This window comes from Heterocephalus glaber, unplaced genomic scaffold (genome assembly GCF_053883595.1).
Source record: "Heterocephalus glaber isolate CG9 unplaced genomic scaffold, H.glaber_assembly_v1.0 deba00001579, whole genome shotgun sequence".
NCBI classification, from domain to species: Eukaryota; Metazoa; Chordata; class Mammalia; order Rodentia; family Bathyergidae; genus Heterocephalus; species Heterocephalus glaber.
The window spans coordinates 8,755,244-8,780,222 of NW_028258360.1; the positions used below are offsets into that span (position 1 = coordinate 8,755,244).

Below are 24,979 nucleotides of genomic sequence, written 5' to 3' on the forward strand. Positions count from 1 at the left end.
ACAATTATAAAACAGAGGTTTTGATGTCGTTGTTTACCATCCCAGTACACACTGTGAAGAAATATTGGAGCTCCCACTGCTCCTGGGGACACTGAAGAGTGGTTAAAGTGCAGCAGCTTGGTTGCTAGAGTAGCCTTGCCTGGTCCTTTGGGTAGAGCCCACTCCTGCTGCTCCCTGACCCCCGATGACTGCAGCAGGGCATGCTCCTTACAGAAGTCTGGCTTGGAGCGAGACCGGAGAGGCTTCTTTCCCCTCCATGTGTTTTCATGCATGAGCAGGAAAGGGAAGACTCCTGATTGTGTATTTATTTGCTTTGGACTGTCAGTAACCCAGTGAAGGGGATGCCAAGTCCCTGGGAGTCTTTCCTCAGCCAGAGTTTAGATATCGCCCCCTTACATTTTCAACTTGGAAAAGCCAAGTTTTGTGTCTGGCGAAAGTCACTGGGCAGCCGTGGAAGTCACAGATGCAGTGAGGTCCACGAAGTCCCTGCTGGGGCCCTGCTCCCCAGGCTGCAGCTCTACCCAGACTCACCTGTCTGTGGAGTCCAGGCTGACAACGGACGCATCGTGACTGCACGTTGGCTCCTTATTGCTAAAGCATGTTTGCCTCACTGTAAGCACACCGAACCGTTGTTCTCTCTTTCTGCTAAATATTTTAGGAAGGTATTTCCAGATACACCACATCCTGAGATTTCTGTGCAAGGAGGAATGGGATTTTTAAAATCTAAGGATGAATCCCTATTAAATGCCAGTTTTCAGCGCATATGGGTAAAACATCAGTACCGATTCTTAGACTTCCATTACTGAAAAGATGTTTTTAAATTACCATTTTTTCTTAGCTGCTATACACAATAATAACTAGGAGTGATTCAGAAGGATAAGATTATTTTCTTAGTGATGAATGCAGCTCTTGCATTGAACTAGGTTTAGTCATTTCCTTAACCTGAACTTCTTTAGAAGGCCTTCGGTTTGAGTGATGAATTCTGGGTCCCCTTGTTGTCCCCTTCCATTGCAAACTTTCAACAAAATGCTTGACACATCAAACCCAGAGAGGTATCAGTGCTTCTGAAAGGATTTATTTTATCCGGCTTTGGATTTATTGACTGGTATATCAGCTATTTGCGACACTGTCAACTTCTGCAGGGCTGAAGTTGTGTGTGACGCAGCATTCTGTACATCACTGAAGTTGAACAAATATATTCCAAATAAAACTTGGAGGAAGAATAACCTCATAAGAAAGGAATCCTCACAGTGGAAATTACTGTGCCTGACAAGTGTTCCTCCGAGCTTGACAGAGGATTGGAAGAGGACACCTTGAGCACATCCACAGGAGGACATCTCCCACCTTGGCATCTTCCAGGGTTCTATAAGACTAACGGGCTGAGAGGAGAATTCATTTCCTCTCATAGGGCATTCTGTTTTCAGCTTCTCTGACATCGTCTTGGATGGTTTGTGCTATTATAACAAAGCACCTTAGACTGATACCTTATAAAGACCAGAAATCAGTTGATCACAATTCTGGATGCTGAGAAGCTCAAGATTCAGAGTGGTGACAGGCCCAGTGTGTGACAGAGCCCTGTCTCCATGGATGGAAACTTCTCTTCAGGTCCTCACCTTGGGGAAGGGCAGGCCCGCTCTCTGGGTCTTTTATAACAACACTGGTCCTTTAGCAAGGGCAGAGATGTGCTGGCTTCAGGAGTCACCTCTGTAACACAGCACCCCAGGGTTAGGGTTGCAGCATAGGCCTTTGGCCTTTGGGAGTGATGCAACATTTCGACAGTAGCAGAATTTAATGAACTACTATTATTCAAGCTCTTGATTATAATGAAAATAATTTTATAATTTATGTAATTCAGCAATAGTTTGATACTTCAGCAGAGAGAAGCATGCTAGTCCTGCAATACAATCTGCTTCCCCGATTAATTCAATAATGGTGTCATTGTTGCTTCACCCTGTTGCATAATAAAGTTTCAGGTACCCCCTTCCCCCATCCCCTTCCTTATGAGAGTTTCTCTTAGCACGACAACAGAATGTCCTGCAGTCTTGAAGAGGACTGTTCTACAGCCTGTGCTCCGACCTGGAGCAGGAGTGAATCCCCAGACACAGTGGGTCACAGGCAGCAACACGGGCAGAGGACCCTGCACTGCGAGCCACAGGAGGAGGCGAAGGGTGTCTACTTGCAGACAGAACTGCGTATCTAGAAAACCCAGAAGAGCAATGGAGATGAGCTCATCAAAGCAGTGTGTTGTAAAGTCAGCATGTGAAATCAATAGCGTGCACTTAAAAAATCACCGGTAGAGGATATGATGGAAAGATGATGATGTCTACAATCGGTAAAATACGCAAACAGTCCAAGGCTGGGGAACTTCAGAAGCCAAAACAGACCTGGCCGTGGAAAATTGTGCTACATGACCAGACAGGACAGCTCAACTGACAAACGTGCTGTTACTCCTCTGGTGAACTTCTCTGCATAACCCAATACGATACCCCACAAATAAGGAATGAATTTGCAACCAGAACAAGTCAGTTTTATAGCTGCTACTGAGCGATGAATCTGGGCAATGAGTACCCATGATTGAGCGTATTATTAAAAGAAAGACAGCACACAAGACAGGAGACATTGTCAAAAAATACAGAGATTGTTTAATTTTAAAAATGTATTACAGTAAAAGACTCATTGCCATGAATCCCTCTCAGAATCCACCCCTTCACTTCACACACACATCCCATCATTCTTGCCATTTTCTGAAGCAGCTCTGGAGTCTTCATTCCTGAGGGACCTTTTGTGGCTGCCTGTCCTAAATCAATTGGAAAACATTTCCCTCCCGTGGTCATTTTAATTTGGGAAGAGCCAGAGGTCTCACGGTGCCAGACCTGGTGAACAAGGTGGGTGGGGACACAGTGTGATGTATTTGTGAGCTGCCTCTCAGTCAGATGGCACTCGGCAATGGCAGCAACATTCCCCATATTCTTTCTCCTCCCGAGAGAGGGCTCCAGAGCTGCTCTGGCAAGTGGCAAGAGCAGTGGGATGTGATCCAAGCCAGGGGAGGGTTCTGAGGAGGCTCTGGCAACAAAAGTGTCTGTCACTGTAATAGGCCTTTATATAACACACTTCTCAGCCTTAACACCAAGGAAGAAGGAAAGGAGAGAGAGGGAGAGAGAGGGAGAGAGAGAGAGAGGAGGAAAGGGGGGGGGAGAGAGAGAAAGGAGGAAGAGAGAAAGGAAGGGAAGATGCACAGGGGGAAGGCAGATCCAGTGTCTGGGGACAGCGGCTCCTCTGCAGAAGGCTCCTTTGGTCACAGACCTAGGGTGTGGCTCTCATGTGGGGCTGTGGTTCCCCTCCCCTGGGTCTCCACACATGGAGCTCCCGGAAAATACTAAGCCACCTCTCCAGCCAGCTGTCTGATTCCCTCACGGAATCAGATTCCCAGGGAGCCCCAGGGAAGCTGTGGCCTTTTCTGAAAGGTGGCTTCACAAGTCACATAGTGCGATGCCCTCTGGGGTGGAACAGTCAGGGGCCAGCCAGGTACAAGGGCACGGGCATGGACAGCCCACCTCTGCATGGGACGCGGGTCTCACCTGGGCCCAGGCGGGAGAAGTGGGAAAGGCTTAGTGAGGACAGACTGTTAGCTTGGCCCTAAACTGCAAGGTCTGTGTAGTTTTAATCATAGTGTCTCTTGTGACAGTACAGATTAGATATCAATATTGATCTGTTTGCCCATCTGGTGATGCATAAATAAAGTATTGCCCTTTTAAAGTTGTTTTGCACAAAGATTGCAAAATCATAGATTTGTTTTTGACTTTTATAAGTCCATGTTGGCAGTACAAAATGATTACATGCATCACCTTCCTTTTATTTTTCTAGCATTAAATGCATTTATTCATCTTGTAAAAGCGTACAAAGTTAATTATCATGCATACAGATTGAAAACCAGACTAATAGGCCAAAGAACATATAAAACCTGTAAGACAATTGTGCTAAGTCAAGGTACACTTTGAGATACATTGTCCATGCTGGATTACAATACTTTCCTTTTATTCATTCTTTCTCTTTTTCCCCTGTTCTCTCTCTCTCTCTCTCTCTCTCTCTACACACACACACACACACACACACACACACACACACACACATTCATTTTTCATGTAAGAGAAACCATGTGATATTTAAGCTCGTGTGTCTGAATTACTTCGCTTAAATCAGGCTCTGCTGTATGCATCTCTTTTTTGCAAAGATATTGAAATTTCCAAAACCCTTTCAGGAATTCAGCTAGCTGTTTATAACACACTTCAAGAAAAATTTGCATGAGAAAATGTATTTATTTCAATCTGTAGCAAAATCCATATATAATGCTGCTCAAATTTCTATAGAAAAATAAAGGGAATAATGAAATGACCAGATGCTACTTTCCATGTGCTTTTTATGATAATGTTAGGTACTGTTTGGGAGCAGTAGAGCTATCAGTCTTCAGGTCACAGCTCTTGAAAACTTGTTTTGCAGAAATGAAAAATGAGGAACAGTAGTAAAGGATTTTGAGTATATAAACAGTGCATTCAATGCCTTTTTCAAAATCTTCATAAGAGTGAAATACAGATAAATTCATTAACTCACAGAAATTCCCAGAAAACTGGGATCTGAATCCAAGTTTACTGCCCTGGGCTGATTTTGTGGCCAAAGTTTCTTTGAAAAATTTCACTTAAATTTGCTTTAGTAGCTTATATTTTCTAAACTTTAACTACGTCCTGTTTTGGGACATATCTATTTTTTGTATTTCTTGTAGGTCATACTTATTTATTTTACTGAGTGTAAAACAGTAATCTCTTAATAAGTTTTATTGGCCATAAGTTATTTCCATAGTGGAGTTTTCTGCCAGATCCATTTAATATAAATAACGGGTTAGGCAGGACAGTTACACCTCCTTATTGGAGAGGAAGGAGCATCATGAGTTTGAGCAAATGCTGCAAAACACACGAGAATCCCTGCTTTGGAAAATACCTGAAATCACCCTCCAGAGCAGTGATGGTGCACTCTGGGGACACGCAGGTCCCACACAGGGGCCGCCCAGGTGGGAAGCCCCACACCTCGAAGAAGTGCGAGCGCCCAGAATGCCTTGTGGGGTTTTCTGCTGACTGTGAAAGGCCTCGGTGCCCAGGCTCCTCACTAAGCTGGCTTGGTCTCCTTGGTGAAGCCCAGCTCCTAGACCCTGTGGGGATGTGAGACGACACCCCAGAGCCCTCACACCAGGCAGTGTTTGGGGACAGCCCTGGGGCCGTGCTCTGCACCAGGCTCCTCGGCCTCCCTGGCCACACTTGGACCTCTGCGATGGCCACGACCTGAAGGGATGATCGATTCATCGCAGATCATGTCGTAGTCATTGTTTCAAAGCCTACATCCATAAATTTACATGAATAATGAAGGTGTGTGCTGAGAGTTTATTGCCAAAAACAAAACAAAATTTTTCTCTGAAAAATGATAAACAGTATGATATAGAAACTTTAAAATAACAGCATTATGACCAAAGGTTATATTTCCACTTCTAGGGCATGGCCTCTATTTAAATTGAGGGATATATGTCATATATGAGGTATCGGACAAAATGCCTAAAAATGTTTTTTAATATATTTTTCAGCCCTGATCTTCCCATATCATTACACAGAATCTGGCAACCGATTTAGCCAAGGGGCTTTGTTATGAGCTGACTGGTTTTGAAGAACAATGCATCTAAGCCCGGTTGCTATTGTTTAGGTGATTGTGTCTTTCTTGGTCCATTTTTGTGGGGGAAATGGAATTCCTGAGACCAGATGATTGATCATTTATGGACGTGGGCTGGCTGGCAGCTCTGTAGGTTGAGATGTCAGCAGCTCCGGGTAGCGACTAAGCCCTGAGGCTCTGCATGGGAACACCCTGCGAGAGGCTAGGTCTGCAGGGGCCATGTGTCCTCCGTCCCTTCCTCCTCTGGTCATGTTGGGAGTAGAGCCCGGCTATGCCAGACACCAGCCTCCTGCCACCTTGGGCTTGGGCTTCCCTGCTTATAGAACCTAAAAGTAAGTTTCTGTTATAAATGCTCAGTCCGTGGCATTATGCTGCAACAGCCTGAGCAGACTAAGACAGGGGAGCTGCAGGCATTTATGTCACAGGAAAGCATAGCTGTGAAGGACACCTATCACCAGCTTGGCTTTTAGAGATGAATCCATCTTGCTCCACGTAACAGAATGACTGAAAGAAACACAAGGAGTTTTTTTATCTGTATAAAAATGTGTTTGTGCATGGGAAGTAAGTGCCATTTATGTGTACTTAACTCTTTCATATATACTTTGATTTTAAAATTCAAAGGGAAGTAGAGCAGGAAAGGATGCTTGATCCCTGTAAGAAACAAATCTGCCAGAAGAAGGGAGCAGGGGAAGGGAGGAAGAGGGCAAGACAACAGTGAAAGACAGAAGGCCGGGGTCGGGCGGCAGCAGCAGGTTGGGGCAGGTGTGGCGTCCTATGACCCGGGCACTGTGACCTTGGGCCCTGCCCTCCAGCTCAGCCACACCACAGGCCTGTGCGCAGGGAAGCGAGACTGTGGGCCAAGATGGGTTTCTCAGACTTGGAGAGGTACTCAGTGCCAGGAGACAAAGAAACATGAGCTTACGGAAACCGGAGTGCTGTAGAAGAAAGGCCACTGAAGCAACAGGGAGTTCAAGAATTCAAAAGCTAAAGAGGAAGAGCGGTGCTTTTGCCTCACACCACCCCCAAGCTTGGCATTTTAGGCACAATACATTGACATCAGGGTTATTAATTAATTGGGGGAAACACACAGCATCTAAGCAGGAGGTGTATGTGTGGAAATGTCACAGTAAGATCCACTAATTTGTACAATTAATATGAGTTAATCACTCTAAAAGGCATACAGACTTAAAAGAAAGAAATAAAGCTATCTCTGTTTACCAAAATTCAAGTTCAGTTGCAGCTTCATAGTGCAGTTGCCATGTTAAAGGCTCTGAGAAGTCCTGCATAGTTGCCCATTGAGTGCTCCTAACTGTTTCCCTCCAGCAAGCTTCCACCTATTTAGTGTTTCTTAGACAATATTAATGTCTCATACAACTGGAGCTATGCTGAGCATGTCTGAGAACTACGAGGTATCTTTAACCTAGTCTCACACACACACGCATACACAAATACGTGCATATTTCATGGCTGTGTCTACTTACCAGGTGAGCGGGTTAATGAATTGTGCATTCCTCATTCCATCACCAGGCTCCACACATTCAATCATGTTTACATGTCAGAGCCCCCTGAGAAGCTTTTAGAGTATATCAGTGTCTGGTTCCTGCTCCAGTTTAATGGGCTTGGGGTCAGGCGCAGGCATCCGCCTTTCTGAAAAGCCTCCGGGTGAAATCCGGTGTCACACAGGGCTGGGAATCACTGTCTCATGCCTGGGGCTCTGCCTGGGACTACAGTCAGCTTTAATTAATGTTCTACTTTAATTCTGTGATGCCCATGTCACGCTCTATTATATTTCTGCTTCAGCTATATTTCACTGAGTAATAAAAATAAAGGGAGAACGGTTGGTGAAAATTTACTCAGGAAATTAAGTTTGTCATTAATACAAATGACAGGCCATCTGGAGAAGCTGGAGGTTCTGCCGTGAAAGTGTGTTTCGAGGACTGCATAATTTTTATTATTAAACCTGTTAGCAGTGGCACTTAACGGACAAAGTGTATACTTTGATTAGATGAGGATGCATACTAATTAAGCAGCTACTTAGCAGTTATTATCATTCCTGAATGCTCACCTTTCCCCCACATTCAGCTCTTCCCTGAGGAGTACCTGTAGGTCTAATTCAGCCCAGACACGATTCCGATGAGTAGAGAAGAAAAGCAAAAATAATGACTCCTTTGCATCGAGTCAGTAATCTTCTCAGCTACTGGTGCAGATCTGTTCCAGATGCATGGACTGATGTGCTTGTAAAAATCTTCTTCCATTTATGTTTAACACACACTCACATATGTGCACTCACATACAGACGGTTTGGTGAAAATAGGCCCAGCATAAGTTCTAGCTACAATTTTGGCTATCGTTTATTTGGCTGGATTTTCAAATAATTGTCTTGCTTTAGGTAGGAGGCCTATGTTATTGATTTTGTGATGTTTTACTGGCAGTTTTGAAGTGCACCATGTCTGTCTTAGTTCTTTGTTCTTGGGACAAAATACCTGACACCAACAACTCTAAGGAGAGGTTTATTTAACTCACAGTTTGTAGAGGTTTCAGTCTATATTCAGCTGGCTCCAAGGCAGGGCAGCATGGTAGAGGGGCACTGAAGATGAGAAACAGCTCATGGCATGGTGGACAGGAAGCAGAAGGAGATCAAAGGAGGAGGAGGGAGACAGATCCTTCCAGGGCACGCCCCTGTGACCACCTTCTCCACAGGCTCCACCCCCAACATCACGTTCAGCCCTAAACTCATCAGGGGACCAATCCACCCATGAGTATCACACACCATGATCCAGTCACCTCCCTATAGCCCCATCTATAAGCACATGAGGCTTTGGAGGGGGCATCAAGATAGAAAGCATAACAATATCCCAGCAGAACTTCTGTGTTTTAATCTTGGTTCAAGCAGCGAGTGCTTTAAACAACTTGGAATAGGGAAAGGAAAATTTTGGGGAACACTTAAATTACTCATATACAAAGCTAATTTTGAATAATATTCTACTTTGAGCTGCATATATTTCCAATGAGTTGGTGTTGTTCTTCCTTGTTAGAAGTACAAATATAGGTTTACTTCCAGAAAGTACTACTGCAATAAAGGCTGCAAGCTGAAAATCTCTCCACAAGCTACTCACTTCTAAACATAAAGATGAAATTTACCCTATTGGATTTTAATAAATTATTTTAATCTTTTTCTTTTCCCCAAAATAAAGAGACCACAATGTGCAATACAATTTTCAGATATGTTATAAAGGACACCTCACGCCACAGAAGAGAACTACTGTGGAACACTGTGTCTTGTACATGCTGGAGGCTCAGTAGAGAAGTTGTGTCCTTTATAAATCATTTGACCAGGAAAACAAAAATTTAGGTTCCTCCACCCAAAGGCTCAGAAGTGCTTTCCTGTTATCACCAGTTCAGCATACTGCTGAAACCTCTCTGGATACAAGGAAGGAGGAGGAGACCCAGAGTATGGCCCCTTTCTGCTCCTTTACTTTGCCATGCCTTTGCCTGCACAGTACCAAAATTATTGAAAAGTCCAAAGTCTCCTCTGAGACTGAAGGCCAACGGCTTGTGAGCTCCTATTAAAAAAGACAAGGACAAAGATGAAGATGAAGATGACTACAATCACAAGGACAATGACAAAGAAGAAGAGGAGGAGGAAGAGGAGGAGGAGGAGGAGGAGGAGGAGGAGGAGTTAAATACTTCCAACATGCAAAGGCACAGGGTGAACATCCCCATTCCAAAAGGGAGAAATAGGAGAATGGAAAGGAATAGGACCAAACCAAAACCAAAACCAAGCAGGACAAACATTAAGTCCTACAACTACATGTCCAGCACTCAGGGAAGGTTGTGTTGAGATGTGAGTTCCAAGAAACTTGTGTGGCCCCAGCCCTGCAGCACTGCCAGTCACAGCCCACACGGCATTGAGTTGACTCTGCTTGCTACCTGCAGCTTTCCCCAGTAGATCATCCACATTCTTGGCACCTCCAACTTTCTGGGGTCTCTACTGCACCTGTGGCTTCACTCTCACATCTTCACCCACTGCCCTGTCTGGAGCACACCACATGGCCTCCCAGGCCTTCCTTTGAAATCTAGGTGGAAGCCTTCATGACCCCAGAACTCTTGTATTCTGTGTTCCTGTAAAACCAACACAACATGAATGATGCTAAGAACTGCTGCTAGCTCAAGCATTAGCCAGGCCCCCTTAGATCATGGGTGCTGTGACCCCTGAATGTCTGCATGGGTGAGCATAGTGAAATTAATCCTAGGCACTAATTCCTTAGGTGGCCCATCTTGAGCAGGTACCCCAGGGAATCTCTTCTTAAATGAAAACTTTACCGTTTTTAACCCACAATCCTGCAAAAGATAGGATCTAGCCAATTCTGGAGATACTTTCTAGCTGTCTTTCCTAATATTCTGATGCTAAGTATTTCTTTTTAATGCTAATCTTTTTAGTAACGACACTCTCCAAGCTGTCCTCAGCTGAAGCTTTACAGGGGCTTCCTTTCTGAAAAAAAAAAGGAAATTTTTTTTCATACCTTTTGAATTTTTTGCTTCTGATTTTCACTGTTGATGTGTCTCAAAGCAGCCAGCAGTTGCATACCACAACCTGAATGATGAGCTGTCTTAAAATTTCTTCCACCATATTAGTCTTCTGCCCTTAATCTCTGTCCCCTGTAAAGTCTCAGAACATGGGTAAAATGAAGATGGTGTGACACACATGGCCTCTAGTCCAATTGCAAATGGACTCCTTGTTCCCAACTGAAACTTCTGAGCCTGGCCTTTACTGTCTGCATTCCTATCAGCATTCTGGTTTTCCTGACCTCTGCCCAAAATCACTCATCAGGCTCTGCTTGTACCAGTCTAGGACTTTTCTAGTCCACTTCTTCAGATTTTTCCAAACTTCTCCTGAAACTTAAAGGAAGCAAGGTTTATTTAGCATTAAGTAATGTTTCAATGGGTTCAATCCACACTAGTTTGACTCCAGGGCAGAAATGACATGGTAGAAAGTCATGGTGGAGGAGAGCTGCTCACCTCATGAAGGCTAGGAAGCAGAGTGTGAATGAAGCAGCCACGGACAAGAATAAACCCTTCCAGATCATGCCCCCAGTGATTCACCTCTTCCAAGCAATCTACCTACTAACAGCACATTCAGCCATGAACTCATCAACGGATCAATCCCTGTGATCCAGCCACCTTCCAAACACATGGGACTTTGGGGGACATTTTAGATCTAAGCCATAACACATCAAGAGATGAAGCCAATTGGGAAGAGCTGATCTATTGGTATCACTTAGTTTTGATTGAATAATGCAGGGGAATGAGTATCTTAGACAGTATAAGTTACCAGAAAGATGATATTTGAATATTAGATGCCATCCTTCAGGGTACCCAGGCCTATAATCTTCTCATGCTCTGAGCTCCCCATTTCCAAAAATGTGTGAGCTGTCTGCTCCTATGCACAGAATTCTAGCCATAGACAGAAGAATGAAAGTTTCCACTAAGCCAGCCCAGCCTCAGGACAGACTCCTCTCTGTTCTGACCCGTGCTGAGTGCTCAGATGAGTTTGCTTGTCTCTGGAGAAGTTTCGCTCTGCGACCTCTTCATACTGTGACCTTCCATCCTCCCATACAGGGAGTCTGTAGCCCAGTGCCCTTTCCGTTATTGCTCATGTGACTCGGTTCATTAACAGCCACACCCTTTGGCAGGCCTGGAGTACATGATGAGAGGGGAGGTCTTTCCAGAGAAAATTCTGGCAACTGTTCATTCTAGTCTCACATTCTATACAAAGCTTTGGCACTTTCTTCATAGGAATACAGGATATTTCATGTTAAATATAATCCTGGATATTATTCCCTTAGAAGATGAGGTCTAGTCTCCTTTGGGAATGTTTCCAGGTGTTTTCATCTCTCCAGACCATTCATCTTTAGTTAAGGGTGGCAAGTTACTGAACACTATGCCCAACTGATTCTGGACTTCACCTGGTGTGGCAGGGCTCAGAGGCATCTGGAGGCTTCTGAGGGTCTGTGGGACTGAAGGAGCCCTGGGAAATGGGTGTGGGTAGAGATAACGCCTGTGGGACGAGCCCCAAATGCTGCGGTGGGAAGAGGTGGGGTGGAAGAGGAGTCGGGAAGGACAGAGAATGAGCAGTGACCAGTGAGAGCTGGAAGGCCTGTTCCAGAGAAGGAAAAGCTCAGGTGTTTCTGAGAAGCAGGAGTGATCATGAAAAACAAACACCGAGAACCGAATATCAAAGTTAGAAATACACATCTCTAATGACTTCGGACAAATTGGCTTTTGTGGAGCTGTGGGAAAAAGAGTAATTAGGGCGGTTTCAAGAGTAAACAGGAGAACTTGAGATGAGCAGAAACTGCTTTTGTGATGTCTTGACGGAAACGGAAGCTGGGAAGGCGCTTGAAAGGGAAATCGCCCAGGTAAATACATTGTTTGTGTGATAAAACTCCTGCGGGTCAGTACTCCTGGGAAAACCCCTCGGCTGGGCCCATGGGCAACCAGAGTGGGGTGCGGGGGTGCACTCTTCTCTTCCCTGGGTCTTGCAGCAAACCTGACTTTCACCTTTGTTGACAAGAGCCCAAATATGCCTTCCTTTTGGAAATATTTTTTCAATGATTAAGTATGTTGGAGGCGCAATCTTTGTAAGTTAATGCTGTCATTATGCTGTTTGTTGTTTTCAATATCCTCACTTTAAACTGGACAGAGAGAGTGACATCAAAAGACCCTCACTTCGCCCGCAGCGCCCAGGCCCGGTTCTGAGGGACTAATTGGGCACCGCGTTCCCGGTCAGCCTCCACAGGGCTGTCACCGTGTCACTCTGCAGGCTGGTCTGTGCCTCACCTGACGCTCTATTGTTTCCTTCTCCCCCACAATAGCTCTGTGTCAACATGACCAACGAGACGCTGCACCACTATATCAATGAAGTCCTTTTCCTACAAGAGCAAACAGAATGTGTACAAGAGGGGGTTACCATGGAAACAGCATATTCTCCTGGTAACCAGGCTGGAGTTTTAGATTTCTTTTTCCAGGTATTCATATAATATAATTAGATACTTAACAGGATACGTGCATTCAGAATGTACTGGAGACAAAGAATTTTCGTTCTGAAGGCTTTGTTTTTGAGATGGCTTTATATATAAAACTCTGGAGTGAATTTAGAACATTTCAGAATCTATTGAGGGGCACAAGTTATCTTATCTAAAGGGGCATTTGAAAGATCACCAATTCACTGAAAGGACAAGAAACATAAGAACACCTAGATGTAAAAAATATTCAACATTTTTCATTCGTTATGACTAATACTCTTCTTAGCAGTTACACGTGACCACTGTACAAACTTTACACCTTGTAAGATAATTTTAAGACAGGTGATATTATGAAACAAATTCCATAGAGTGTTTTTTATTTATCTTCAGTTTCTAAAATCTACGTTTTGGAAACTTGACAAAGTATACACGTATCTAATATTTGGTTAAATTGAAGAGGCTTGGGGCATCTGCAGGTGTTGATATTTATCTTTATTGTTCTACTTACAGTGAAAAAGTTTTGACATGGGAATCACTGCATACAAATACAAACCTTTCATGCAAACAGCCCCCCCTTACTGGAAACTGAACCGAGGGCCTTGTCATGAAGCTACCTCCCCAGCCCTTTTCTATGTTTTTGTTGGGGTTTTTTGGTTTTATTTTTTGAGCTGGGATTTTGCTAAATTGCCCAGGCTGGGTTTGAGCCTGCAGTCCTCCTGCCTCGGCCTCTCAAAGTGCTGGGATTACATGTTGGGTGGGAACACAACAGTGAGCAAAACCAGAAGGATTAAAAGTAGATAGAGACTGAATCTGTTTCCGAGCGTCTATATAAATAAAACTAAAACAAGCCTGCCTGCACAGTATCAGAAATGCCAGCCTAAGTGACAGGAAAACTCTCCCTCCCTCTCAGAAACCATCCGGATTTCTCTCTTTGCTGGATGAAGAAAGTCAGTCGGCGGAACCGAACCTTCCCAAGAAGCTCCAGAGCCTGCTGGAATCGTTGTGCAGGAGCGCGGTGTACCCCGCCCTGAAGGACGGCAACGGGAACCTGGCGCTGCGGGGCGCGGGCAAGGCCTTCACGGTGCTGCACTACGCGGGCCGGGTGAGTGGGGGCGCGCGGGCGCTTACGGTCCGACGCTGCACCGAGCCCGCAAGGCTTCACGAGGTCGGGGTTTGCTGGCAGTGTTGGGAGGGACCACAGTTCCGGTCCCCGCGCTGTGGCATGGGGTGTGCCCTCGCGTGGCTTTCCCGTGTGGCTTTCCCGTGTGCTCATTTCTCGCACCAGAGCCCTCGACTTCCGTGCATAGCAGGCAGCTGTGCACCCGGGGTCTTACAGGACTCCCACTCGACCTGGAGATTTCCTGCTTGTCTTCCTAGGAAGACCGAATTGCATTCATCTTTGTTAATTTTCTTTTCTTGGTACTGGGGGTTGAACTCAGGGCCTTTCCCCTGAGCTGCACCGCAGCCCTTTTAAAGCTGCGTTATTTTGAAATAGGGTCTGGCTAAGTCGCTAAATTGCCTATGCTGGGCTTGGACTTTAATCCTACCCCCTCAGCCTTCCAGAGAGCCTGGTTGCCCGCCTTTTACCCACCTCTGAATGCTCAAGTCCGTTCTGTCTGTCTCCAGTCCCACTAGGTCTGGAGTTACTAACGCCACCTTTGTGTTTGCCCCTGTGCCCTCGGCTGCTTAGGCGCCAGCCCTTAGCAGGAACTGGGTCCTGGAAGACCAAGTCCCTGCTCATTAGCCATACCCAGGCTCAGTTCTCCTGCACCAGGGGCTGCAGAGACTCTGTGAACCCCAAACGAGGTGCATTAGCGGCTGAGAGATTGCCCAGGGCCTACCCCCTGCTCTGGGGTATCTGACAGTCCCAGGAAGGCAGGGCCCACCAGCAAACAGCAGTGCACAGAGAGTGTTGGTGTGATGATATTCCAAAGTCTATGTTCGCATCGAGAAGGAACCAATTGCCTGGCTCAAAAAACCCAGCAAAGCATGGAGACCTTTTGCAGGAGAGGTGCAGTGTGACCTGGGATCCCGGTGAGTTAGGAGCGCTGCTTTGGGGGCCCAGGGGCTGTGAGTGTGTGCCCTCCTGTTGTGAAGCACCGGGGCATGGGCAGAAGGTGACTCAGAGGAGCAGATCTTCACAGACTCTACCCTGACCTTTCAGGAGCCCCCTTAAGACCGCACCCCAGAACTGAGCCCCATCTTGATGGGGACCCAGCCAGGCTGAGGAGCAGCTGCTGCCCTCTAGGGTTTCCCGCTGCCACTCAGGTGCCTTCCTCATCCCTGGCACCCCGCCTGGAAGACTGGGCCATGGAGAGCAGGGCTGGCCAGGGCAGTGTGTGATGGGCTTCCCTAGAGCGAGGGCCCGAGCCACATAGGAGCAGCCTCTGCCCTCTCTGCCTGCCCAGCCTGCCCGCCGCTGCCCTTGGCAGCTCTGAAGTCAGCGCCCAGCCGTAGGGGCTTGTGGGAAGGCTCCTTTCTGGCCCCCCGACCGCGGCCGTGCAGCTGTGCCAGTCCACCCAGCCACCACGTGGACAGGAGCCGGGGCGAGAGTGCAGCCGGGTGCAGTCAGACGGGAGGTGGAATCTCTGAAAAGGGTGCTTTGGGCCAAACCGCGGATAAGTCTGCGTCTGCTCCTACGGACTCAGTCCTCTTGACTCATGAAATACTTTGGACTCGGGGGGGACAAGGCAAACAGTACTAAATGCTAAGGCGGTAGAGGGCGGGTGATTCTAGAAACACGCTTGGAAATGTGTATCCTGATGGTTTTACCCAGGAAGAGTATGAAGAAGGGGGAGAAAAATTGAAGTGGGAAACCCTGAGAACAGAGTGTCACAGTGCCCCTGGGAGATGTAGCAGCCAGGCCCTGGATGGCCCTGTGAGCGGGGACAGAGGGCCCCGTAGATGCTTGGGGTGGCTGCTGGACTGTGGAAAGGAGTGGGAGGAAGGGATTCTAACCGTGTCCCTGGACGGCTATTACCTTCCTCTTATAGTCGAGATTGAGCCTCTGAAATTCTTCATCAAAACAGGAATCCGTTAGTCTTGTGTTCAGGTTTTTTACCTATTCCTTCTTCTTATTACACATGGATCGCACTTATAACAATTACATAAAACTTTACAATAAGGTATCATGACTTAGGGAAATTACTTTCCTTGAACATTTTAGGGGAGTTGTGTTAGGAGATATATGTTTAACCCATCCTGTGCATCTGTACTGTGTCGGAGACAAGCTAGATATTGAATAAAAGCTATGTCTTCATGGGTGGAAATACATTTAGAATCCTAGTTTTCTGATTTACATTCAGTTTTTTAAAATATTCTGAGCACTTAATAAAATATCAACTTTAGCTGCAATTGTTTTTAGAAAATTTGGGTTGAAAACAACTAATAGTTTAAATTAATAAAATCACTGCACTGGTTTCTGTTAAAAATTAGCCCATAGAGGGACAAGCAAGTGATCAGTTGGTGCTGATCCAAAGTCCTTGTGGACTTGAGTTTTCCCACAAAAGCACCTTTATTTTTAAGCAAGTTTCCCATAATCAGAGTCAATCTTGTGGTTTTAAAAAATCTTTCATTTCAGTGAGCTGTATTAACACATCTTGGCCAAAGGACCCCCTGAGGACAAATTCACATGTGAGAGTGCGGATTATGTGTAATTTGTGGCAACATGTAACCCACACTTTAGAATCATCCAGTGTAGCTCTACATGCACTTAAATTTTGAACTATGGCACTAAAAAAAGGCAGTATATTCTTCATTTTGTCAGTCAGGGTATGCAGAAAAAGTTGAATGTCAACCTGCAGTGTCTATCTGGATGGGAGGAGGAAGAGTCCTGAATAACCTTTGACAATGAAGTTGACCCCATGCCCTGGACTTCCTATGCAGGCTCTCTGGCCAGATGGCAGGGCCGAAGCTGTCCCTCGCTACCCCGCTCCTCTGCGTGGTTCGCCAGGTCTTTCTATTTCTCGTCTCCTAGGAAGGGCGGCAGTAGCTGCTGCTGGTGGTGCTGATGTCCAGGCCCCACCTAGGGGACTCACCTGTCCCAACAGCACTACCTGGGAGCCTGTGCCTTGGTTCCGAAGCATGTGGATGCCGAGGCTCACAGGTCCTTTTAGAATGTTGAAGCAACGTGATTTGAATTATAGCTGAAGATCTTCTCTAAACACGTTTGAATTTTTCATTACTCATAGGAGCCTGGTGTATCTTCCAATCTCCATTACGGAAATATTTTAAAGAAAATGGTAAGAGGTTGTGCATGGCATGAAATCATGAAATATTAATAAGGTCTCATTAATGAGCATAGATTTGAATTAAAGAAGTCTTGTGGGGTTTGTGGGGTTTTTGGTTGTTGTTGATTATTTGCGTTAGCAAATTTAAAATCATATACGGGATGGCTGGTTTTAGGGATTGCTCTTAAACTGCTGATTTAAATTACAGATAAGCATTTAACTCAGAATTGTGTCTAATTCTATTGACTTAAAAATGAGAGTCTTGAAATGAAGGAGAATGATAGCTCGACATTGGCTCTTGGGAGACTTGAGTTTCCATTAAAGCAGTTCTCAACCAACTGTTGTAGGAAATAGTATTTTAAAGTTCTTAAACTTTGATATGAGAAAAGTGGATGGGTTAGGAGAAAGTAAACCGGTCTGAAATAATAAAGTTCAAATTAATGAAAACATAAGTGAAAGTTAAGAGCTGTGCAATGTGTGGCACATGCACCTAAGACCCTGGATTATTTCCTGGTCACACAACTTCCTTGAAAGCTGTTGTAATTTCCGATCGAGCAGTTCTGTGTGATCTCACTGCAGTTCCTGGTGGTCCTGCGTATCACATCACCACTGTTCTCTGCCTTTGGAGGCTGTGTCTATGTTTCTGCTCTGTGTCCCCACGAGTACCTTAAGCGTTGATTAGGGCTGCATGGTGGACTCCAGAAAGTGTGTCCCGGTCCCCACCCATGGAAGCTGGGTACCTGAACTTGTTCGCAAAACAGGGATCTGTGTATAGAGCGCTCGTGAGCTAAGGATTTGACAGTGGGGATCATCCTGGATTGTGTGGGAAGGCGCTAAGCCTGATGGGAGGTACCCACAGGGCGGTGCGGTGGCGGAGGAGGCGCCATGGTGTTGGAGGCGGAGCAGGGCGCGCTGTGCCACAGCCGGGGGACGCGCGGAACCGCCCGGAGCTGGACCGGGGTGGGTGAGGAGCAGCTGCACTGGAGCCTGCAGGAAATCAACCTCAGGCCTCCAGGACCAGGGAGAGCACCCTTCTCTTGCTTTGTGGCACCCAGTTTGTGGCCTGGCCACCAATTGTGACAGCTTTAGGCGGCCAGCACAGCCCTCGCCGGTTTGTCCCACTTTACAGATTCTGAGAGGACGATGTGGCGTCACCGTGCTAGGCTGTCTTCACGGGGCATGGCCCCATTCTAGGGATCCCGCCTTCTGCGCCCGGCTTTGACCGCGTGTGCCCCCTGTAGACCAGCTCTCCTCCCTCTCCCCAGGGTCAGGTTCCTGGCCAATCCCAGATTTCCTTGATTCCCCCTGCCCATCAGTAGTGAAGCAGGGTGCTCGCTTGGCATTTCACGGCTTGCAGAGCGCGTCCGAGACCGCTTCACCTCGTGTTCGTGTATGAACCAGCGTTGCCGCTTCGGGTTTCATCCGGCGTGCTTCGGTGAGGTCCATCCACTCCCCACAGGATGTTCAGCCCCTCGAGTGTCTCTGCCTGTCCTCTCCTCTTCTCTTTTAAATTTTTAAAACGTTGTTATTTTAATATAATGCAACTAGCTATTAATTTTTGAACAATTTCTTCCTATTGCACTATATTTATTATTCTTTTTGGTATTTATTTTCTCTTCCAGTTTCTCACACAGAGAGACAATATGGTATTTACACATGTGTATTTGATTTATTTCTTTTAAAATTCAAACATGGTCTCAAGGTGCATCCATTTATCTAGAAATGTTTCAAGTTTTTTATAGCTAAATAGTACTCCATTATATATATATATATATATATATATATATATATATATATATATATATATATAAAAGCACATCTAAATGGTCAAAAACTGAAATCCATCACACTAAAATCAGGAACAAGACAAGGATGTCCACTATCACCACTCCTGTTCAATATAGTTTTGGAACCATTAGCCACAGCAATTAGACAAGAGAAAAAAATAAAAGGAATAAAGATAGGAAACGAAGAAGTCAAACTGTCATTATTTGCAGATGACATGATACTCTATATAGAAAACCCCAAGCACTCCGCCAAAAGTCTTCTAGACTTAATAACCAAATTCAGTAAAGTAGCTGGATATAAGGTCAACACACAAAAATCAATCGCTTTCCTCTACACAAACAGCAGACTCACTGAGAGAGAAATAGGGCAAACAAATCCTTTCACAATAGCATCCAAAAAACGGAAATATCTAGGAATCAACTTAACTAAAGAAATCAAAGACCTCTTCTCTGAAAACTATAGCACTCTGAAAAGAGAGATTGAAGATGATATCAGAAAATGGAAAGACATCCCCTGCTTCTGGGTAGGAAGAATCAACATAGTGGAAATGGCCATACTTCCAAAACTGCTATATAGATTCAATGCAATTCCAATTGAAATTCCAGCAGCAGGCTTCACAGACCTTGAGAAAACCATCCAAAAATTCATTTGGAACAAGAAGAGACCTAGAATAGCAAAAGCAGCTCTAGGCAACAGAGACATGGCAGGGGGTATCACAAGCCCCAGCTGCCGTGATAAAAACAGCATGATATTGGTGAAGAAACAGACCGGAGGACCAGTGGAACAGTTTACAAGATGCAGAAACAACTCCATATAAACTCAGCCACCTCATCTTTGACAAAGGAGCCAAACACCCTCACTGGAGGAATGATAGCCTCTTTAATAAATGGTGCTGGAAAAATTGGGTTTCAACTTGCCAAAGATTAAAACTAGATCTATATCTCTCACCATGCACTAAACTAAAATCAAAATGGATTAAAGATCTAAATATTAAAACAGAAATGCTGAACCAGCTGAAACAGAGGTTAGGTAGCACTCTTGAAGACATTGGTGTAGGAAAAGATCTTATGAACAAAACCTCAGTTGCCCGTGAACTAGCACAAACACTCAACAAGTTGGTTCTATTCTTATTAAAAAGCTTCTGCACAGCAAGAGAAAACACCAACAGAGTGAAGGACAACCCACAATGTGGGAAAAAATTTTCACCTGCTCTTCCTCAGACAAAGGTCTACTATCTTAAATCTATAAACAACTTAAAAAAAATCAGACCTCCCAAATTTAAAGACCCAATCCAAAATTGGGCATCTGAAATGAACAGACATTTCTCACACAGAGAAGTAGAAATAGCAAATAAACATATGAAAAAATGTTCAACATTCGAGAGATGCAAATGCAAACAACCCCGAGATTCCACCTCACTCCAGAAAGAATGGCTGCTGTCAAGAAATCAACCAATAACAAATGCTGGCGGGTGTGTGGGGAAAGAAGAACACTGCTCCACTGCTGGTGGGAGTGTAGACTGGTGCAACCACTGTGGAAATCAGTATGGAGATTCCTCAAAGAACTAGGGGTAGAGGTCCCACTTGACCTAGCTATTCCCCTGCTGGAGATCTTCCCAAAAGAATTAAAAGAATCATACCACAGTGACATATGTGCACCTATGTTCATAGCAGCACAGTTTGTAATAGCCAAAACTTGGAAACAGCCCAATTGCCCATCAACTGGAGACTGGATAAAGAAAACGTGGTTTTTTAAAAATAAAATGGAGTACTACTCAGCCATAAAAAATGAGAAATTAGAGACATTTATAGCTAAATAGATGCACATTGAGGCGATACTCTTAAGTGAAATAAATAGGACACGTGTAAATACCGAATAGTTTCTCTGCTGTGAGAAATGAAAGTGTAAATAAGGACTAAAAGGTATAATAGATAATGTGAAATAGGGAGAAAAGGGGCAAAGGGGAAGTGGGAGGGGTAGGGGAAAAGAAGGAAGGAAATGGAATCAATATGAGAAAAATGAAAAAATGGAAACAAAGTCTTTGTAAATAGGGAGGGATGGAGGGATTGAAGGGAGGGCAGGGGAAGGGGGAAAAATAAGAACCAAAAGAGATTATGTAAAGGTGCAAATTTTCAATGATGAATGTAACTGTTGTATACCTAAAATGTACCAATAAAATTAACTTTTTAAAAACCACATCTTTTTTTTATCTATTGACGGCCATTTGGGTTGCTCACAAGATTTAGCTATTACAAACTATGCCACTATGAACATAGGTGAGCATATATTACTGTGGCATGATGCTTTTATTTCTTTTGTGAAAATAACCAGAAGAGGAATAGCAAATAGCAGGGTCAAATGGGATAAAGACAGCGAGGTACTGCCGGAAAAGAAAGAAAGAAAAGAGGCCTGAAGATCAATGGGACAGACTAGATGATGCAGAAAGAACCTCAGACACACTCAGTCACCTTATCTCTGACAAAGAGGCCAAACATATTCACTGAAAGAAAGACCGCCTTTTTAATAATTGGTGATGGGCAAACTGGCTTTCCACATGCCAAAGACTAAAACTAGACCCACGTCTCTAGCATGCACTAAACTAAAATCAAAGTGGATCAAAGATCTAAATATTAAAACAGAAACACCAAATCTGCTGGAAGAGAGAATCAGTGGAATGCTTGAGGACATAAAAGTAGACAAAGACTTCATGAAAAAACTCCAGACTGCCTGGGAAGTACTACAAAGAATCAACAACTGGGACCTCATCTTATTAAAAAGCTTTTGCACAGCAAGAGAAACCACGGCCAGAGTGAAGAGACAACCCACAGTGTGGGAAAACATTTTTACCAGCTGTTCCTCAGACAAAGGACTAATATCTAGAATATATAAATAATTGAAAAAAATCAGCCCACCCAAATTTAAAGACCCAATCAAAAAATGGGTATCTGAGATGAATACACACTTCTCAGATGAAGAAGTAGAAATGGTAAATAAATACATGAAAATGTTCAACATCAGTGGTGGTTCAAGAGATGCAGATGAAAACAACCCTGAGATTCCACCTCACTCCAGAAGGAGTGGCTGCTATCAAGAAATCAACCAATAACAAATGCAGGCGGGGGTGTGGGGAGAAAGGAACCCTTCTCCATTGTTGGTGGGAGTGCAGACTGGTGCAACCACTGTGGGAATCAGTGCGGAGATCTCTCCTCTTCTTGAAAGGACCTAGTGCCCACCCTAGTAGGCCCTCCTTTTGATTTAACTAATGACTCTGCAAAGGCCTTGCTGTGATTCTGGGAGAACCTGAATTTGAGGACACTCTTCAGCCCACTATTGGCTGGTAGGTGGCTTGACCCTAGCTCATCGTGCAAGTCCCCGGTGCTTTCGTGTCCCCGCCTCATGGTGGGGTGGCTGTCTCCCAGCCCTGCTGTGTGCACTTGTAGGATCTGTGGTGTAGTGGAAAGAGAAGAGTGCCAGGCCCAGCGGGGCGGTGTGGAGACAGGATGGTACTGACTTGGGGCCTGTCTGTAAAATACCGGGCTTTCCCCTCTCCTCGAAAAGGAGGCACCCCGCCTTTGAATGAAAGCATCGGTCACTTGTTTAGATTTAGCCGTGACCCCGCTCTCTGAGAGGTGGGAATCTTTCTCGCTGATAGTCCAGCAGGCGCTCTGTGATGTGCTCAGTAAAGCAGCTTGCCGCCGTGGACACACTGGCACGAGCGTGTCAGGAGCCCTGCAGCTCTGTGACCCCACCTGTGCCGGGAACACCGTGTGTAGCCCTTCACCGGCCTTCACCCCAGGAGATTTGTGGGAGACACGGTGTACCCAGGACAGCTCTGGAAGTGAGCCTTTAAATCAAATGACAAAGCAGACAGACTAATCAATGGGCAGCCTCCGTCGATTTCTCCTTTCTCCAGGCACAATCTCCAGACACAGCAATCAGATCTGTCTGGTCCAAGCCAAAGTGATGCTATTAAAGGTTATTTGACAAAAATATTTTGACCTGCACAGAGAGAGCTTAATTTCCATCTGTATTTGTTCACCTCTTGGGCAGACGATTTGAAAAATAAATACGAACTCTGCCGGGCTTGATGCCCCATTCTGCACACAGAGTCACCTTTGGCAGGCTGTGACCGAGAGCCATCAGTGCTGCCTTGTTGGGCTCGGCAGGGGAGGGAGACGTGGGTCTCACATGCAGTCTTCCTGCTTCTTCGGGATTTAGCGTGTCCTGTATACCTTCATGGCTCACAGGAAGTTATGAATGTAGGCGTCAGATGCCCTGAATATTGGCATTTTAGTGTTACTTGATTGCTTCTTTTCATCAAATGGAATGAGGCATGTTCATAAATGTCACCTATACAGAAGTCACGTAAGTCCATGTCCTGAAAACCTTCACTAACCAGCGTTTATCAGCTCACTGTGAGCTAGAGGGAAACCAGCAAAACTGCTGGGTAGAATCACTTCATGGAAAAGTGAAAGAGAACCGTGTGCTTCTAAACGCTGGTGGAGGATGGAAATACCAGCACTGTGTAAGGGGCCAAGACCCTCGGCGGCACGCCCTGGGCAGAGAGCTAAAAACAGGCACAAAAGAATGGGACACGCTAGCATCTTCTGCAAGTGATTGCTATCGATTTTGCTAAAACCGATCTTCGCATATATTCTGATGTGCTGTATTGAATTCACAAGCACACGGCGGCAGTTGAGCGTTTTGGTCATCTGTTCATCTTACCTCTTCTTCTCCGAAGACTCCATGTCCTGTCATGGAAGCAACTCCGTGCACACAAGGGTGGCTCGTGTGTCCCCGTGGCAGTGGTCCTCAGGGTCAGAGTTGAGGGACTCCCAGGGCTCAGCGTCCTGGTGGGGTGCCTGCCACGCCCGCATCACACCACCTCTCCAGGGGCTGCAGCCTGCACAGTCTTCCCACTGCCCCCTACTCACACCACAGAAGGACGCGCATAAAGGAAACTGTCTCCCGTCTGTCCCACGTGTAGCGCATGGCAAAGCCAGAAACCAGCCACATACTGAGCATCCCTTACCCGGAATGCTTGGCACCAGCAGGCTTTCAGATAGTGTGAGATTTTGGAATACTCACATAGAATTTACTGGCTGAGCAACCCTGATTTGAAAATCCAAAATCCCAAACTTTTAAGAGCCTGTCAAAAACCAATTTGTTTTTTCAAGTTAGATCATTTTGGGTTTCAGGTTTCCCGATTAGGGATGCTTGACTCACAATGGAAATGCAGGCTTCTCTGTTTCCTGTTTACACCTCAAATCCAGATCCTCCCCTTTCACCCCAGTTCCCATCACACAAGTCACCCACATCCTCTTGGGGCCCTGCATTAGCGCCCCCTACTGGCGGAATGAGTACTAATTATCCACAAAGCAAAGCATGAAAACTGTAAGCACTTTTACTTGAAGAGTTGTAGAGAGATGCCTGTGGCCTCTAATTCATCCTTTTTTTTTCTTTTTTGTTTGTCTGATAACTGCTGGAAATTAAATAGGGTGGCTTGGATTCAACTTGGTAGTAATGGTCCTACGCGGGCGGTCAAAGTGGGTGCCTTACCAACAGCTCCTAAGCTGCCCTTTTGTGCCCTTCTCTTTATTAGTTTAGCCCTGCCGAGTGCAGGGTGACATCTGCTTTCCATACCCCCTCCAGCAGGTGTGTTCTCCGTGCACCTGGCGGCTGAACAGGCTGGCTTCAAAGGACACAGTCAGGATCTAGTTGTCTTTGTGACTCGCACTGCTTTTTCAAATGTATTCAGCAAGTGCATCCTTTCCTGAATCTGATCCAGAGTTGGACAGCTCCAGGGGGAATCTATTTCTCTCTAGCCTTAGAAACTCCTGGAGGCCTCAGGCTCAACTCTGATTAAGAATTTCTAGTGCTCTGTGACCACCAACATAGCAGACTTAGTGGGAAGTCTGCGTCTGCGGCTCGGTGTGTGGCCCAGTCCCCTGCCTTCTTGGTTTTCACAGTGTGGACAGGAGGGGCCTGCGTATCCCGTATGGTCAGCGAGGTTTTCCGCACTGGCCACTGGGGTCAGGGCCTGCTGTCTCTGGGTGCTTGCGACATCCCCTGCACCCCGGAACACTGGACCTCCTTCCTGCTGAGTGGATAGGCGCATCACTCTGGCTCACACCCTGGGCCTGGGCTTTGGGGTTCACTCCACATAGACCCCACCTGGTCCCTGCCTCCCCACCTATCCCCTGGGCAGCACTCACATTGCTGTGCCTC

General features: G+C 45.7%; 1 protein-coding gene across 10 annotated transcripts in view; it reads left to right on the plus strand.

Moving 5' to 3' along the window:
• Nucleotides 1-24,979, plus strand: part of Myo16 (myosin XVI) — a 531,552-nt gene that overhangs the window by 371,721 nt on the left and 134,852 nt on the right. For 9 of the 10 annotated variants that reach the window (XM_087193116.1, XM_087193117.1, XM_087193118.1 and 6 more), the window contains 2 exons: nt 12,585-12,737; nt 13,645-13,836. In XM_087193116.1, the coding sequence (XP_087049242.1) occupies nt 12,585-12,737; nt 13,645-13,836 (345 nt within the window). The remainder of the gene's footprint in view (nt 1-12,584; nt 12,738-13,644; nt 13,837-24,979) is intronic. The other variant, XM_087193115.1, reaches the window with a different exon arrangement.